General features: G+C 40.9%; 1 protein-coding gene across 1 annotated transcript in view; it reads right to left on the reverse strand.

Moving 5' to 3' along the window:
* The window catches only part of ZNRF2 (zinc and ring finger 2), an 89,272-nt gene extending 70,597 nt beyond the window's left edge, over positions 1-18,675 (reverse strand). The window contains exon 1 of the mRNA XM_052639130.1: positions 18,219-18,675. Within this exon, the coding sequence (XP_052495090.1) occupies positions 18,219-18,675 (457 nt within the window). The remainder of the gene's footprint in view (positions 1-18,218) is intronic.
* Between the last annotated feature and the right edge of the window lie 1,201 nt (positions 18,676-19,876).

Here is a 19,876-nt window from a genome sequence, read left to right on the forward strand (position 1 = left end):
GAAATAGAGGAAAACAACAGAATAGGAAAGACTAGAGATCTCTTCAAGAATATTCGATACCAAGCGAGCATTTCATGCAAGGATGGGCACAAGAAAGGACAGAAACAGTATGGACCTAACAGAAGCACAAGATATTAAGAAGAGGTGGCAAGAATACACAGAAAATTTATACAAAAAAGATCTTAATGATCTAGATAACCATGATGGTGTGATCACCCACCTAGAGCCAGACATCCTGGAGTGTGAGGTCAAGTGGGCCTTAGGAAGCATCACTATGAACAAAGCTAGTGGAGGTAATGGAATTCCAGCTAAGCTATCTCATGTCCTAAAAGATGATGCTATGAAAGTGCTGCACTCAATATGCCAGCAAATTTGGAAAACTCAGCAGTGGCCACAGGACTGGAAAAGGTCAGTTTTCATCCCAATCCCAAAGAAAGGCAATGCCAAAGAATGCTCAAACTACCACACAATTGCACTCATCTCACACGCTTGCAAAGTAATGCTCAAAATTCTCCAAACAAGACTTCAAAAGTTTGTGAACCAAGAACACCCAAATGTTCAAGCTGGTTTTAGAAAAGGCAGAGGAACCAGAGATCAAATTGCCAACTTACACTGGAACATGGAAAAAGCAAGAGAGTTCCAGAAAAACACCTACTTCTGCTTTATTAACTATGCAAAAGCCTTTGACTATGGATCACAATAAACTGTGGAAAATTCTGAAAGAGATGGGAATACCAGACCACCTGACCTGCCTCTTGAGAAATCTGCATACAAGCCAAGAAGCAACAGCTAGAACTGGACATGGAACAACAGACTGGTTCCAAATTTGGAAAGGAGTACATCAAGGCTGTATATTGTCACCCTGCTTATTAAACTTCTATGCAGAGTACATCATGTGAAATGCTGGGCTGGATCAAGCACAAGCTGGAATCAAGACTGCCTGGAGAAATATCAATAACCTCAGATATGTAGATGACACCACCCTTATGGCAGAAAGTGAAGAGAAACTAAAGAGCCTCTTGATGAAAGTGAAACAGGAGAGTGAAAAAAGCTGCCTTAAAACAACATTCAAAAAGAGACTATCATGGCATCCAGTCCCATTACTTCATGGCCAATAGATGGGGAAACAATAGAGACTGTGATAGACTTTATTTTGGGGGGCTTCAAAGTCACTGCAGATGGTGACTGCAGCTGTGAAATCAAAAGATGCTTGCCCCTGGAAGAAAAGCTATGACAAACCTAGACAGCATATTAAAAAGCAGAGACACTGCTGACAAAGGTCCGTCTAGTCAAAGCTATGGTTTTTCCAGTAGTCATGTATGGATATGAGAGTTGGACCATAAAGAAAGCTGAGTGCCCAATAACTGATGCTTTTGATCTGTGGTGTTGGAGAAAACTCAAGAGTCCCTTGGACTGCAAGGAGATCCAACCAGTCCATCCTAAAGGAAATCAGTCCTGAATATTCATTGGAAAGACTGATGCTGAAGCTGAAATTCCAATACTTTGGCCACCTGATATGAAGAACTGACTCATCTGAAAAGACCCTGATAGGTTAAAGGCAGGAGGAGAAGGGGATGACAGAGGATGAATGGTTGGATGGCACCACTGACTCAATGGACATGAGTCTGAACAAGCTCTGGGAGTTGGCGATGGACAAGGAGGCCTGGTGTGCTGCAATCCATGGAGTCACAGAGAGTCGGACAGGACTGAGTGACTGAACTGAACTGATATTATCATCAGCTGCAATGTTTAATATCTAGAGTCTGATGGCAACAAAATGTTTAATGAAATTTAAATTATATTTAAAATATATTGTTTTATGTACCAGTACTACATAATATGCACGTGTGTGTGTGTATATATATACGTAAAAATACATGAAGAGGAGTATGATAAAGTGATCAGTGAAGACTCAAACATAAAAGTATGGTTCTCTGGTGCAAAATTCTGTGGTGGAAATAAAATACAAATACTACTTCAAGGTAAAAAAGGAACAACGTAAAATTTCCAACAACTAAAGACTAGCATCTTCATGAACGTTATAAAGGACGCAGGCAAATCTCAAGACACTGGGATATTATATTTATATTCCACTGGATATATTTAAAACAGTGATATCAGTATTATAAAACATCAATATTTTTAGTATTCCTGAAGTTATATCCCTTACAACTATTTACACATTATGATGAAAAAAAGCTAGATGTCAACTTGAAAATGTAAAAAGAGGTAGACAGTTTAAAAAATTATTTGGGGATCAAAAATTAAGTAAAAGACCTAAATAGGAATTTCTCCAAAGAAGACATACAAATGGGCAACAGCATACAAAAAGATGCACACTGCTAATTATTAAAGAAATGTAAATCAAAACCATAATCAAGTATCACCGCACACCAGTAAGATTGGCCCTCATTAAAAAGTCTACAAATAATAAATGCTAGAGAGGATGCAGAGAAACAGGAACTCTCGTGCACCACTGGTAGGATTATAAACTGGTGAGGCACTATGGAAAACAGCATAGAGGTTTCTTAAAAAACTAAACAGAAAGTAAGCATATGATCCAACACTCCTACTCCTTAATATACACCCAGAGAAAACTAATTGAAAAAGAGACCTGCACCACAATATTCACAGCAGCAGTATTTACAAAAGCCACGACATGGAAGCAACGTAAAGGTCCATCGACAGATGAATGGATCAAGATGATTTGGTGTACATACACACACACACACACACGAGGCAACAGTACTTGGCTATAAAAAGGAATGAGATATCTGCAGCAACATGGATGGACCTAGAGATTATACTACGTGAAATCAGACAGATATGTCACTTACATGTGGAATCCAACATATGATATGAATGAACTTATTTGCAAAACAGAAACAGACTCACAGACACAGAAAATATATTTATGGTTACAAGAGGAAAGCAGGGAGGAGGGATAAATTAGGAGTTTGGGATTAGCAAATACAAACTATATATATACATATTGAATAAAACAGATAAACAAGGTTCTATTGTATAGAGGGAACTATATCAAGTATCAAGTAATAAACTATGATGGAAAAGAATCTGAAAAAGTATATATATGTGTGTGTGTGTGTGTGTGCGTGTGTGTATAACTAAATCACTTTGCTGTACATAAGAAGGTAACACAACACTGGAAATAAACTATACTTCAATTTTTTAAATTCAGGAGATAAAAGAACATCAAGGTTTAATGACCACTGTCCCAAAGTACTTGTGAACATGTGCAAAAGGAGTCACGAGTAAAAACGTTCACAGCAGCATCTTTATAATAATGCAAAATCAGAAACACCACCCATTCTATCAACAATTAAAATGAATAAATTGTGGGATATTCATTCAATGGAATACAATGTGTCAATAAAGATAAATAAGCTACAGCTACAAACAATAACATGGACGAACTGTAAATAAAGTCATCTATTTAGAATGACTCCATTTACATGGTATTCATGACGAAGTCTATTATCTGAGGACGCTTATGTTTTAGAGATGCGTAACTTAGCGATGAAGCCATAAAGAAAGATAAGAAAAATATTTTTCTCAGAAGCAAGTATAATACAACAGAATACCAAGAGGGAGATTCTAATAAACACTGAACCGTTCATTTCTTGGCATGGGTGGCAGAACAAAAGGACTCACTTTATTAGTCTTGAAAGATGCATACAATTTTACATATTTTTCTGCATGTAAAATATATTACACAATAAATGACTTCTAAAAATTACCCTTTGATCCAGCAATCTCCATCTGGTAATTCATCCCAGGGATAACATTAATATACAAAGAACATATGCACATTGATTTTCATTTGTTTGTAGTAGTCAAAAAAAAAAAAAAGCTCAATAATTTATCCAACAGGGCAACTGTGAAATATCTTGCAGTCATTAAAAAGAATCTTAAGTATATTACTTGAGGAATTTTCAAAGTGTTTTAAGTGAAAAAAACAAGATGCAGAAAAGTATTCATAATACAATCCATTTTATAAAACCACAAAATTCCTATATATATGTGTATATGTTATATCCATGCCTAGCACAAAGGTTCAGAAAATAAACATGAAATCAGTTTATCTGGCAGGTAAAGGTGTGGGGGATAAAAAAGAAAAAGCAAGCAAAAAAAAAAATTGGTGTGAACATACATACATGTATAAAGAGATGTACCAAAGTGTCAGTGGTATTTATCTTAGCAGGTTTTCAAGCAACTTTTCAAGTAATTTTCCCTACTCGATTTTCAGGTAATTTTTATTTTCTTGTATTTTTATGTGCCATTTCAAGATTTTAACAACAGCACTCAAGATTTATAAATAGGATATATTATTTTATGGCTACTGCTACTGCCAAGTCGCTTCAGTCGTGTCCGACTCTGTGCGACCCCACAGACGGCAGCCCACCAGGCTCCCCCGTCCCTGGCATTCTCCAGGCAAGAACACTGGAGTGGGTTGCCATTTCCTTCTCCAATGCATGAAAGTGAAAAGTGGAAGTGAAGTCGCTCAGTCGTGTTCGACCCTCAGCGACCCCATGGACTGCAGCCTTCCAGGCTCCTCCGTCCATGGGATTTTCCAGGCAAGAGTACTGGAGTGGGGTGCCATTGCCTTCTCCGATTTTATGGCTAGTAAACACTAAAGTAGATACTATCATTTTGGACAAAGTATCTCTAAGGTCTAGAATAAATAATAGCCCACCTGGTGACATCCATACAGAAACAGCCCTGAATGGTCAGTTTATAAAGTGGAGAGTAAGTCACGTGCTACACCAGAGAAGCTGTTTTCAAGGTGTATGCTACTAGCGGTGCTTCTTGTGTGGTAATGTACATACAAATCACCTGGGCCTTTTTAAAATGCAGATTCTGTTTGAAGGGAATGGCTACCCACTCCAGTATTCTGGCCTGGAGAATTCCATGGACCGTATAGTCCATGGGGTCTCAAAGAGTCTGACACTGAGCAACTTTCACTTTTTCTCTTTCAGTAAGTCTGGGATGGGGCCCAAGATTCTACATTTCTAATAAGCTCATAAGTAAATGTAATGCAACTGGCCCACAGAATGCACTTTAACAAGGTGGTGAGCATTTAGAATGTGATCACTAAGTGGGGAGCACTGGGCACTTTTGCAAATATTACATCATTTAATCCTTATTAAAACTTTCTGAGGTAGGTTTCATCATTTCCATCTACAGATACCTAAACTCAAGCTCACAAGGTAACAGAGAAATACTGATGGCAGATGGGAAATAATGCCCCCTGGTTAATTTAGTTAATGAAACCCCTGTGACAGCTCTTTCTATACCACAATTATTTCCTATTTTTAGATATCTTCTTTCAGCAGGAAAACACTAGCATCATAACCTAAGACTTGTCAAGTTTACATCTCAATGCAAAAATGGGACTGCAAATCACCTAACAGAGAGAGTGCTAGGTGTGACTCTCAAACCAGCAGCATCAGCAACCTGAAAACTTGTCAGAAATGCACATTCTCAGGCCCCATTCCAAACTCACTGAGTCAAACACTTTGGGAGCGGGGGGGGGGGGGGGGGGTGGTGCCCACTGAAGTTCAAGAGCCACAGAACATCAATAAAGGATTAATGAAACAGAAGTCAAGTTACTGCGAAACTAATTACGGAGATACTGAATTAAAAGGAGTTAACCCAATTTCTTTATAAAACTTCCTTGGCTGCAGAACTCTCTCTTCTAGGAGAATCTTATGGGACCAGTATTTTAATATGATTAAACTCTCAAGGATCCTGTCCCAAACAGATTTTGTTCCGTGGGGCCTGAGGGCTAAGGGCACACACCGGAAGTCAGATAAACTTAAGTATGAACCTGAGCTCTCAAAGTATGAGTAACGGTAGCACAGGAGTAGTAACAGTAAGAAGAATAGCAATGATAATGACACTGCTACCAGTTCTTTTCTGTTTATAAAAGGTATACACGTATTACTGTAAGAAAATAAATGACAAAACATAAGAAATTCCTACGAGCCAGATAACCAACTTTTAGTGTATGGGTATTACCTTCTGGTCTTTTTTCCTTATAGGCACATACATACACAAATTTGGTAACAAAATCACCAAAACAAAACCCATACCACTGTATACTTAATTTTGTAGTTTCCAGTCTGTCCACTAGACAGACTTCCTGAGGACAAAAGTGGTTTTCACCTTTGCATTCCCAGTACCAGAAAGCCTACCTAGCTTCCTGCAGCTGGCATTGACTATTTTTTGACTGAGTAAAGAAGAATCAGATACAGACTGTGCATGATAATAAGAGAAGAGTTTAGGTTTCTTCCATACTCAATTTTAAAGCCAGCTAAACACAAAGGATATCTCTAAGTCCTGTGCATTGGCTTATAAAAGTTCACTGTCACAGCAAGAAACACTCTTTCTAGTGCTTGCCACATTATAAAGCTACTGTCTTTAAAAAGCCTTAAGACATTAAGTATGTGGATACATAGCAAAAGCAAGAACAATGTCAACAGAATGACAGATAATTTGGTCCCCAAAGGACCTCAATTTTCTGTGGTGTAAGCTTGTCAGATTTCTCAAATTCCTCTAGAGCTCTTGACTCCGAAAGAGGAAGATTGCTTTCAGAACACCAAGGAATAATGCTGACAGAGCTAGTTTACCACCCCCTCTGAAAAAAGTGAAACCACCTCCTTCCCTGAACAAGCAACAGCATGCGCCTTTCTGCAAGTATCATTATGACTCTCTTCAGCACACTAACCTGCAAGAGGACAGGCCTCTAGGCTGCTGTCCTAATCATTTGTTCTTATACAGCAAATTTAATTACCCTTTTGGAATTTGTAAAAATGGGAATTGTCTGCATCAGTATATTTAATTCCAAGGCACGGACAGAGTTGTTTTCTTAAGCTTCATTATTCTTCAGTCTATCCTGGAAACTGAAGCCCAAGAAAGTGAAAGATGAAGGTCATAAAACAAGCTTTACTGACCTCAAGGTAGAATTTGTTCTCACCATAACCAATGACCCTTCCAAAAATATCTAATATATCAAAAGTGAATGCAGCTAACCATGTCCCTGATGGCTTTTAAGAATTTTAGTTAGGCCCTTTATACTAGCTTTTTATGACTACTCTTCTCCATAGATACTGAAGGAATCTCCAGGCTGAGGTTCAGTCTTCCTAGTCACCTTTTTCAGTCCATGTAGCCTGATACATGCATCATATAAAAAATAGGAGTTTCTTCTCCTGTTCTCAGCCTTGGTGAATACAGAATCCATGTTCAAGATTCAGTACAGTCTGTCTCACTGTCACAAATAGCCTAAGAACTCCCTTTTCTGGTTCTTCTTGCGTAAGACTGGAATTTCTACTAACTAGCCGTTACTGTGGATTACAGTTAAGTTGTACAGAAAACTTAAGATCTTTGACTCATTTATACTTCCTGATTTATATACAAACACAGAAAACATAAGAAAGAAAATTAGATGTCTAGCTACTGTCTACTTAATTTTTAAAAGATTTAGACTAAACCAAAAACATAGGAAATAACCAACTCTTTCATCTTTGTTCAATCACTTCTCTACATTCCTTGGACAAGTTACATTTCTCCCATGTTTAGAAGCACTGATCCTAATAACAAAGCTTCCTGAATGCTGTCCTCTTCCGAAGCACTGACAATTTGAAGCAACAATTAACCACTATATCCCACTTTGATATAGTGAATACCATCTAAAACATTTAGTATCATTCAAAACCTTTTCCAATCAGATAATTTAGGATTAAAGAGTTGATAAAGTTTAGGGATAAATTTAAGCATTAATTTTAAAATTAAATTTCTCCTTTATTTGAGGTATTTACACACTCGAGTATCCTACGATAAATCTATCACTGATTAAACATTGTGGGTATTCTCAGGCTTAGTGTCCACACATTAGAGGATAGTGTTACTGCAGGGAGGGAGTGGCAAGAAAAAATTTTATTAACCTTTCCAGTGTCTCCTATTTTTACTTTACAACTACCCCAAACCCTCAACATGAAGAACTACCTTTTATTATGACTCCATTAAATTCAAGAAGAGACAAAACTAACGTATGATAACGTTGTTGTTCAGCTGTGAAGTCATGTCTGACTCTTTGCAATCCCATGAACTGCAGCATGCCTGTCCTTCATTATTTCCTGGAGTTTACTCAAATTCATGTCCATTGAGTGGTGATACCATCCAACTATTTAATCTATGATAATAGATGGTATAATAGATGATACGATAATTTATGATAATAGAAATAGGTAATATTAATCATCTCTAAGAAGTACTGTGGGAATGACTTGGAAGGAGTGTTAAGTGAACTTTTGGGGATAAAGAGTGTTTCCTACTTTTAACAGTGTGTTGATTACACAGTGTACTGTCAAATCTACTTGTCAAAACTCTTTAAAATGTAAATTAGGATCTGTGCATTGCAACATATGAAATGTATGTCCAGTCTCTCGTTGTGTCTGACTCTTTGAAACCCCATGGACTGTAGCCCACCAGACTCGTCTGTCCAGGAGATTTTTTCAAGCATAAATTCTGGAGTGGGTTACCATTTGTTACTCCAGGGGATCTTCCTGACCCAGGAATTGAACCCGTGTCTCTTGTGTCTCCTGCATTGGCAGGTGGATTCTTTAGCACTGCGGCACCTGGGAATAAGTAAAAATACAACAAATGCAGAATTGGAATTCATCTAACTTCTGATGTTCCTCTCCAAATAACCAAAGAAATTACTCTATGTTTATGAAATGCAAATGAGTCAGTGCTTGTGAAGTCACTTGTCTAATCCACAAATTACCACATAAAACAGTATCAGTTCTATATTTCAAGAGACACTAAAAGTGGTCTACAATATCAACTATTCCTCATTTAAGTGTTCTCTTAGGAAACTAATGACATTCCTCCGAACAGTTCTTTACATGGCAAGATGGTGGGAAGAGTGAAACGTGGGAATTAACTGAGATGTAAAGGTGACCAGATCCACTGCTTTCGAAGATGCACTGCTTCTGAAGATGTGTTATAAAGGACAGGAAATCTGAAAAATTCCCAATCAAGACCTTAGAGGTCTCAGACCACAGAGTGCCAAAACACCAGCAAAGCCGCATGCTCCTTTATCAAATGCCATGCCACCCAGGTTGCCTGAGATGCAGTAAATCATACAGCGTAAAAACGCTAAGGTTTCGGATACTTCCCTGGAGAAGTAGCATATGTTTATAAGAACTGACCTGCTTTAACTTCTCACCAACCATCTCCCACCACCCACAAAATATACTCAAACTGATCAACAATGTTTGCAGCACTTGAAATGCTTATGAAAAAACAACTATTAAGTACAGCATAATTTTATTTGTAAGACAATTTTATGATTGCCACATTTCTATAGTCCACATTATACCTATTTTCTTTGGCTCAACAATTCAGTTTACATATATTTACTTTACACAAGTAAAAATATCACATCTGTCTGGAGCAGTAAGTTTTTATATATGATTTAAATATACAATAATTTTAGTGATCATTAGCTGTGTTCTCAAATACAAAATGTACTTGAAAACACTGAATTTACAAAATTTTACCTTCTGATTAACACAGTACATGCGCTGGAAAACTTAATCCAGATATTCAAGGGAGATTCATGGGAATAGAAAACACATACATAGAAACTAAATACTTGGATTTTTTTTCTTTTTTTTTTTTTTGCAAAATGTGAGAAGTTGAGAAAAGTTAAGGACATGGTCTTTCTGAAGAGGGTGAGAATGAGAAGAGTAATAGGAGTCTTGAATGTTTTAATTTTTGATAGCAGTTCAAATGTTAAAAATAAAAAGATAAACAGATTAAACCTCACAATACCACAAAACAAGATTTATTTTTATCCTGACTTTAGAGGTGAAAAAACTAAGGTATGAAGCAGTTAAATAACTTACTTAAGGTCACACAGTGTGGATGGACTCAACCCAGGCAGCCTGACTCCGAAAACCCAAACTCCTCCCCATGATAACAGAACACAGCCGTCTCATTCCCAGAGTGCATTCCATCTCCTTTGCTTCGGTGACTGATGTGTGGATAGGCACACAAATTAAATCAGAGTCCTCTTGCTACAGCTGGAGGAAAACATTCCCTTCGGGCCACTCAGATGACATGTAGATGGAAGTAACCACGAGCCAACAGGCCATCACCTTAAATAAAGCCTATACACATATAAGGATTAAACTAGGTAACAAGCAGAAAGAAAACTAGGGTGTAGGTGTGCATGCAGAGATCATCATGAGAAACGCTGGGCTGGATGAAGCACAAGCTGGAATCAAGACTGCCAGGAGAAATACCAATAACCTCAGATATGCAGATGACACCACCCTTATGGCAGAAAGTGAAGAACTAAAGAGTCTCTTGATGAAAGTGAGAGAGGAGACTCAAAGGTTGGCTTAAAACTCAACATCCAGAAAACTAACATCATGGCATCTGGTCCCATCACTTGATGGCAAATAGATGAAGAAACAGTGGAAACAGTGACAAACTTTATTTTGGGGGGGCTCCAAAATCACTGCAGATGGTGACTGCAGCCATGAAATTAAAAGACGCTTGCTCCTTGGAGGAAAAGTTATGACCAACCTAGACAGCATATTAAAAAGCAGAGATATTACTTTGCCAACAAAGGTCCATCTAGTCAAAGCTATGGTTTTTCCAGTAGTCATGTATGGATGCGAGAGTTGGACTATAAAGAGAGCTGGGTGCTGAAGACCTGATGCTTTTGAACTGTGGTGTTGGAGAAGACTCCTCCGAGGTGTTGATGTAGGAAGACTGCTGAGAGTCCCTTGGACTGCAAGGAGAGCCAACCAGTCCATAATAAAAGAAATCAGTCCTGAATATTCACTGGAAGGACTGATGTTGAAGCTGAAACTCCAATACTTTGGTCACCTGATGTGAAGAGCTGACTCATTTGAAAAGACTCTGATGCTGGGAAAGACTGAAGGTGGGAGAAGGGGAGAGAGGATGAGATGGTTGGATGGCATCATCAACTCAATGGACATGAATCTGAGTAAGCTCCGGGAGTTGGCGATGGACAGGGAGGCCTGGCGTGCTGCAGTCCATGGGGTCACAAGAGTCAGACGCAACTGAACTATGCATGCACGTACAGAATTTCTCAATTTCAGCTCCACTGATGCTGGTTCCTGCACTTGGTCCTTTGAGTCTGTAAGCTATTGTAGGACTCTTCCTAATAATTTGAAAGAACCAAACTCAGACAAACTACAGCTGACCCGTGAACAATACAAATTAGAACTGTGGAGGTCAAATACATGGACTTTTTTCAACAGTAAATACTCCAGTACACCATGAATTCTAGCAAACTCCAAGAGTTAGAGAAGGACAAAGGAACCCAGCATGCTGCATTCTATTGGGTGGAAAAGAGTCGGATATGACTTAGCGACTGAACAATGACAACATACCATCTGCCGTTTGGTTGAGTCCTCCATTCCTAACCATGGATACAGACGAATGGTTATTTCAGAGAAGGGCTACAAATTACACGGGACTGCCCAGAGCACCTGCACCCCAAACCCCCATGACATTCAAGGGTTGGCTGAATACAAATCCTCTACATCTAGGTGACTCCACTTTCAAAGAGCTAGATATCCAGAGTCTACCAACTCTTCACCAACTTCAGTACCACGACTCTGTCCAAGTCACTTATCTCTTGCTCCTTTGCTTGACTCTTGCTCTCTAGGGTCTACTCCCGCATGGTTCCCAGAACAATCTTTTAAAAGCCTAAGTCAGGTTATGTCAATCTCTTCCTCAAAAAAACTCTGCAATGCGTTCCCATCTCTCTCTAAAATAAAACTCTAAAAACCACATCAATGGTTACAAGGCAGTTCATGCCCCATCCCAGTCCTTATCTACAAGCCCTTGCACTCCAACTACACTGGTGTCATAACTATTCCCAGAACACACCAGGTACATTCATTACAAGCACACCTAAGCACCTTTCTAGTAACTGTTCCTTCTCCTTGCGTTTGCTATTCCCCTAGAGATTCTTCATGGCTTATTTCTTTAGTTTCTGCTTGAATGTCACCTTTTCAGAGAAGTTATCCCTAAAACCCTATTTAAAACAAAAACAAATCTATAACCCACGATCTCTACCTTTCCACTCCCATTTTTCTGCATCACATTCAAAACCCTCTGACACACGGTATATTGATATTTTACTTGTTTGTTTACTGTCTCCCCGAAGTATAATATGACGCCTATGAGAGTGCAGAGATTTCTCCACTTCTATATCCTTAGGACAGTGCAAGGCAAAGTAGGTCTTCATCAAATATTTATTGAATGAGCTCTGGAATACTGGACAGTCATTAAAAATAATGCTATAAAAATTTTTAACATGATAGAAGAAACTGATTAAGCAGAAAGAGTATTTTATCAAAGAATATGTAACCAACACATCAAAAAGGAAATCACACGGGATATTAGATAATATTTTTAACTGAATGTTAACAAAACACTTCAAAAATTGTGGCATTCAGCTAAAGCAATTCTTGGGGGAAAATCTGTAGCCTTAAAATCTTATATTAGAACACCCAAAAGATTTAAAAATCAAAAGAAAATACAAGAATGACCTCCAAATTTTCTATCTAAAACATATGAGAAAAATAGCCATCAACATTCTATTCTGGTTATTTCCCATGATGATATTACAAGTGATCTGCAATTTCTTGTATGTGCCTTTCTGTATTTCCCACATTATAGCTTTCTCTAACGAACACATATTATTTCAATAATAAAAACATTTTAAACAACTTCTTTTCCTTGTGCTTTAACTGTAATCACTGGCCTCCTGCTCTACCTGTCTCTTAAAATTCTTGCTCCCCAGGATTCTATGCTTGTGCCTCAATTTGTATCCATCCCTCAGTAATCTTAACCACTGTTCAGCTTCATTTATAATATGCAAATAGACAATTTCTCAATTTTTTTGTAATGTCCTAAATAGGAGACATATTTCCAAATGCTTAAAAGATGCTTCTAGACAGAAATCCTCAAAATTTAACAAGCCTAAAAGGACTTATTATCATTTCCTATAACATTATTTTCTTCTTTATTTTTAATATTGGTTAATGACATCACCACACACCCCAGTTCCCAACTCTATCAGTTCTATCTTAGAGAACTCAAGTGTATAACAATCTCAAATTCAACTGAGCACTGAGCAAGAACCAGCCCAGTGTTTGTAACCCTGACAACTACAATGGCCAGCCCCTAGAAAGGGCTCGATTCACATTTATTAAAGTAATACTTAGCATCTACAATATCATAACTTCTTCAAAGTAAACAGTAAATTCAAAAATATGGTTAGAACAGTTGCATGTTTAGCTGGTTAACCTAAATCTATCATTAGTGTGGGCACACGTGATTCCTGCCTCCTGATACTTACACCTTTCTGTCATTCCCTCCCCCTTGAGTATAAGCAGGACCTGTGACTTGTTTATAACCAATGGAACGCAGCAAGGGCCATGGGCTGAGTGTCATTACGTGTACATATTTACATAAGAGTGTAGCACCAGCCCATCTTGTGAGTCTCTGCTGGCTTTGAAGAAGCAAGCTGCCAACAGCTTAATAACCATGAGGAAATGAATTCTAGTATTTAATAAGCAGCATAGAAAACTACCTGCAACTGAATACAATCATAACCTAAGCTATTCCTGAACTCTGTTCATACAAAGGGCATGTTTGTTCCAATTTCTAAACACTTCAATAAGTGGAGAACAATTTAATAACACCAGTCAAGTATATACATATATGTAAAATTAATTAGGAAGTATTTTGCTTCATATAGCAGTTCCTATACTTCTTTTTTAACCTATTTGCTAATATACCCAATTGTGCAGATACCCAGAATACATAGTAAGTATGACCTTAACACAATTCTTATAAAAACTGACAACTAATTAGTGGTATTGGTAAAGAAAATAAGTGGTTTCCAGGCAAAGTAATCCAACTGGAGAGGACTGGGGGACTTGCTGGAGACACTACCTGTTAGTAAAACAGAGCTTGTACTGGCTTTGCAGTCAGCAAAGCATCAAAAGTACTCAGGTCAGGCAGCTGCTCTCTTATCAGATGGTGCCCACTGCAACACAAACCACTCCTCCCTTGGGCACCCGCTCCACCCTGCAGGGAAGAAAACTCAAAATATTCCCAAAGCAGAAACTTTCATGAGGGAGCCCATACTTTAGCATAACAAAGTATCAAGTGTTTAAGGATTATGTGAGATTACAAATGAGAAAAATTAACCACAAGAGTTCTTTATTTCTGGGGGGTGGATGTGGGAGGAGATGGGTGACAGGATGGTGGTTAATTAGTCATTTTTCTGAAGCAGACATTTCTCTACCACTCTGTAAGTTTTCAACTGAATAAAAGAACATTCAGGAATAGAAAGCAGATTAATCACACTATCCCCAACTCAAACATTCTGGCACTAAATACTGGTAAGTAATAGTGACTGAGCACAATTCAACACAGTTAATGCAGATAATCTAACACCTTAAAACCCACATCCGTCCTGAAGATTGAGAAGTTGGCCTAGAACTACAAATTTTAACATATTCAGTTTTAAGCAATGACAAACTTCTTCAATAAAAGGAAGCAATTGTTTCTAAGTAACAGGAGGCACCTGAATTACAATCACACACCCAAACTTAAGCCAATCGATTAGGAGGTGACCAAAAGCAACCCAGTACCATCAAGAGTCTAGATTAATTCATCTCTCCGTCTCACTTTCAGACTCAGAGATACATGAGGATCCCACATGATTTCTCTAGAAATGATCTCCATTGACTGGCATAATTTTATAGTCCAATTTACCTTCGATATCCTTGCTAGATCATTAAACACTATTTTACCATCCATAATTGATGTTAACAAACATTAGCAACTTGTAGTGAAAAAAATGTAGACATACACTAAAGCCAAGAAAATCCTAAGATACCATCAAGTCTTCAATATTAGACTATTCCCTTAAAGACCTGTTTTAAAACAAAGGTGATTAAACAAAAAAAGGCTCTTGTTCACTGTAAAACTTTTGTTAAACTCAGCACTCTGAAAAGAATAAAAAAAGAAACCTACTTGATCTAAAAATTCCTGTATGTTTTATAATCATACTCTGATATACAACTCAGTTCGAAGAAATTCTAAGAAAATTCTGTAAACTGAAATATAAATTAAGTACCTCTCTTCTATTTCTCTAGAGAGAATTAAATAAGAGCGAATATAGCCACAATACATGTCCCCAAAAGAGCAAAACATAAAACCAACACAGAAAACCTCATTTAATTTGGTAATTCATTATGATGGAACTAGTTAACCATTCAACTTACCAGATGTCTAAATTTTTTTTAAAGTGATATTGTTTAGATTTTCCTTTTCCATAAGGGAAAGATAATTTTGTATCTGATTAGTACCATATTTTCCTATTAGGAAACAGTAACAATACAAACATCAATTAAAGTTTTATAAAATTACAGAAATAACTTTCCACTAATTTAGAAATAATCCTTCTATCAACTTTCAGATGGAGTTCCTTTTTATTTGCCCAAACATCTGCACAATTTCTAACTGAATAAATTACTAAAAAATTAAGTCAACATGGAGTAATAATGAAGTCCAGTTTTTAAAATAAGATTCAGGGACTTCCCTGGCAGTCCAGATGTTACGACTTTGCCGTCCAATGTGGAGGGTGCAGGTTCGATTCCTGGTCAGGGAGTTAAGATCCCACATGCCTTGGGGCCAAAAATTTTTAATGTAAAACAAAAGCAATATGTAACAAACTCAATATAGACTTTAAAAAATTAAAAAGAAAGATTTATCATCTGGTTCCCTAAATCTCAGGATGACAACAAACAGGGTTCTATTAAGTTTCCCTAATGAGCCCAACTACTGAAATATAGGTAAAAAATCTCATTAACACAAACACTGCTAGAAAGATGCTTTTTCACTCTCAAGTGTATTCCATCTCCCAGTCTTAAGTAGGATTTAAGGTACTGGCACTTTGATCTGTCCGTATCATTTAGAAAGAACAGGTAATTTCTCTGATTCTCTTCCAGGTTTTCTCAACTAGAGTCCCTCATCTGAACTATCAAACACAAAATTGTCCCAGTGACTGTTTTCTCAAATTTCCTAAGAATGATACACAGGTAGAAACATTCCAAATGCACAAGAGAATAGTTAACTAATTGCACACAACAGATACTTTTAAGCCATTGGGGCTCCATTCTCTACAGAGACTTGGTTCGGAAACGCTGCCACAGTTCTCAGTGTCACTGTGCTTCCACTAGGCCCCAATCATGCTAACCCCTAAAACACAAAAAACGGCTAAAGTGTACAAATCTAAGAACTCAGAGAAGAAAAAAGATAAATGCTTTACTTCTCCAACTTTCAGCAACCAGATCTTCTTCACCTGCTATTTCACTAAGAATAGCACAGGTGTCAAATATTTGCCCCCACCCCCAGATGAAACACTTTAAACCCATACAGATAAACTTCGTTAAAAGAAAACAAAGTCCTTTAAAAAAAAGTTAAGCCATCAGTATACCAAAGAAGTTCCTAATCTGATGAGCCTTTCCCTATTTCCTTTCTCTAGCAAGCTGTTAGACATAACTACATGCAAATTTTAATCTTAAATATTTTTTTAGGACCAGCTTAGCCTTTATCCTTGCCACTAATCTCCCATTCTTAAGAAACTGTCTTTTGTTACTCTTCGGTGTGGTACTACAGGACCTTCAGCTGTGTTAGTTATGAATCACAAATCACAGTACAGTCAGCACTAGTTCTTTTTCTCAAAAAGAAATGTTTTAAGGGCCAATCTTAAAAGTCAGTATTTTGAGTTACAAAGAAAAAATCATTTTATAGCAAGTGATTAAAATAAAAGTAATTAAAGAGTTGTTTTATATTTTGAATATGCAAAGAGGTATTAAAAAGATGGGGGAAACTAAACATGTCGCCTCCATTTTAAATTTGTGCTAATGCGAATATTGATAGTACAGAACATCAGAGCAATTACATTACTGAACATTTCACTTTATCAACTGCCTGCTCAAATTGCTCACATTTATAAACATGAGTAAAGGAAGCAGAGAAATAGAGAAGATAGTGTTTTCACTACTCACCTGTGCTCAACTGTAACTGTAGGTAATATCATGATGTGTCCAGAAAGCAATGATATGGAAATGCTTCTGTTCTACTGTCTGCATCTCTAACCAGATTTAACTTCTACTCTTAATGAACTGGGAAGGGAGCGTCTTAATTCATTTACCGTTAACTGCTCTGAAGGAAAGTAGAAACCATAAAACACAACTCAAGAGGTCGAATTTGCTTTACTCAGATCAGGGGTACCCCTCCCCCGTTTCTATCAATCCAAAAAGACATACCGTTTTGCTACTAAAATTTCCATTTTCCACAGGGTCTTTGTTGAACCCTAGCGAGCACTGCTTTTCAAAAACACCTGGGCTTTTACTGCATCTTGTAGGCAGAGCTGTAATGATTATTGGTTTCTTTCCTTAAGAAACAGTTCTCAATTTTTTAATGCTCTGTCCAAATAAAGCAGAACTCACATTAATCATTATCTAAAGTAGCAGTTTACTGAGGTTAAAAATACACTTTTCATTAACACATTCACCTAATTAAAGCATACACAGTAGGTGGGACTACTGACACAAGACATGAGAATTTCAGCTCTACAATAAGTTACTCCAAAAGCGGTAACTCTTTTTCCAAACACTCATCTGTTCATTTGAGACTCTGACTTTTGGCCTTTAAAAACTGCTCACCACTCGAGTCATCAGATACAACTACATTTAGCAACGGGTCCTGACTTCCTGCTACTAAAAACCACAAGCACCAGCTATTGCGCTTGTTTTTAAAACAATATTTGCTCCCTTCACCCCCGGGAGCAAACAAGGGCTTTCTGTATGAGAAAGCCACGAAGAGGTGAGGGTGCACGCGGTGTTCAAAAACCAAACACTAGGGTCCCGCAGTAGCGGCGCTGCAGGGGTTAAGAGGCGCTCTCTCCCTCTCTTTTTCCCTCCCACCCCAAAGAGGGGTGACCCGGCCCGGCCGCGCGGCGAACCCCCGGCGCTCGGGCTGAAGGAGAAAAGGAGAAGGGTAAAAATAAGCGCAGCCGCGGCCCACGTGCCGCCCGCGGGAGGCAGAGAGGGAAAGGGCCGTACCTCCAAACATGTGCGGCGAGAGGTGAGCTGGTAAGGAGCCGATCACCAGGCGCGGCCCTCCAGGACCCCCGCTCGCCGGCCGGTCCCTGCCGCCGCTGCTGCCGCCGTCCTCCGGGCTGCTATGAACCGAGTCCTGCGAGCCGTACGGGCCGCTGCTGCTGTTGGGGATGCTGAAGGTTGACTGCGCCGCCCGGGCCCCCGACGCCACGGTCCCCACGGCCCCGCCGAGGGAGCGGCTGCGCGGGGCCGCCGAGGCCGCCGCGGCGCCGCCGGAGGCGCTGGGCTGGTGCGCGCTGGGCACCTGAGCCGGAAACCTCCCAGCGGCTGCGGCTCGCGCCCCGCCGCCCGCGGTCCCGTTGGCCCCTCCGCTGCTGCTGCTGCTGGAAGGTAAATCCGAGCCCGAGTACGCGCGGGTGCGGCCGTTAGCAGCGGCCGGCCCGCTCTGCTTGGCGCCCATGTCCGCCCTGCCCCGGGCCGGGCCCGCGCACAGTGCCCGGAGCGCCGGGAGGGCGGGAGCGAGCGCAGGAGCGAGAGGGCAGGGCCGAGGCGCGGAGGCCGGCGCAGAAACAAGCCCGCACGTCCAGGGCCGCCGCCCGGCGCCCCAGGGGGCGGTCGGCGCCCGCCGCGCTTTTCTAAGGGATGACGAGCGAGATCGACGGCCTGTCTGGGGACGCAGGAGACGAGGAGAGATGGAGAGGAAGGAGGTCCCGGCTCCCGCGGGCGCCGATCGCTGGCTCCGGCGGGAGGGGCGGCTCAGGTGGCTGCGCGGCTGCCGCTGCTTTCGGTTCTGGTGCGCCGCGACGGGCCGCTGCCGCTCTCTGCCGCCGCCGCTGCGCTCTGCGCCCGGGCCCTCGGCACCGCCTCCTCCCGGGCGGCCGCCGCTACCGCCGCCATCCTCCTGCTCCCACGGCGGCTCGCGGGTGAGTGGGAGGTGCCCGCCCAGACTCCGCTGGGGCCACCTTCCCTCCTCCCCCAGCCACCCAGCTGTTATTAACTGAGGAGGAGGAAAAACGGGTGGCGCGGGAGGAGAGGACGCAGGAGGAGAGGGAGGGGCAGCGCGCGCTTCCCGGCAACCGTCACCGCGCTCCCCCAGAGAAGGAGGGGCGGGGGGGGTGGGTAGGGTCTGGACCACGAGGTGGGGGTGCTCAGAAGGGAAGGAGGTACTGCGGCCCTCGCACCGGAAGGCGGAGGAGCAGCGCGGCCCCAAGGTGCGCCCGAACCCATGTGTTTGGGTCGCGCACGGTGACCCCGCCCCTGCCCCCTGGCGCTGCCGGGCGGATTGGCTCCCACCGGCCTGGCCCCGCCTCCCCCTCGCCGCGGCCTTCCCGCTCCCGCCCTGTCTCGCCTAGGTGCCTTGGTGGGGTAGGTGCTGCCACCCGCGGATTCGGTGATGGACAGGTCTCTGGCCCCGCCCTCCCCCGCAGGGCGCGCCCCCTCTCCACCGCGGGGCCTGCGCTGATTGGAGGGACGGAGCTCCCCCGGGGGCCAACCAGAAGACGGCCCCTCCTCCTGCACGTGGCCCTCGGACGCTGGACCTGACAGTGGGCAGTCTTCACCTTTTACAGCTGGGGCTGGGTGTGTCTCGGTCCTGTGTCCCCAGCCATTGCGTTTGAATGGGTTTCGACCTTCCTCCTTGATGTTCCTCCGAGTGCGTGTTT

This window comes from Budorcas taxicolor, chromosome 4, assembly GCF_023091745.1.
Source record: "Budorcas taxicolor isolate Tak-1 chromosome 4, Takin1.1, whole genome shotgun sequence".
Classification (NCBI taxonomy): Eukaryota; Metazoa; Chordata; class Mammalia; order Artiodactyla; family Bovidae; genus Budorcas; species Budorcas taxicolor.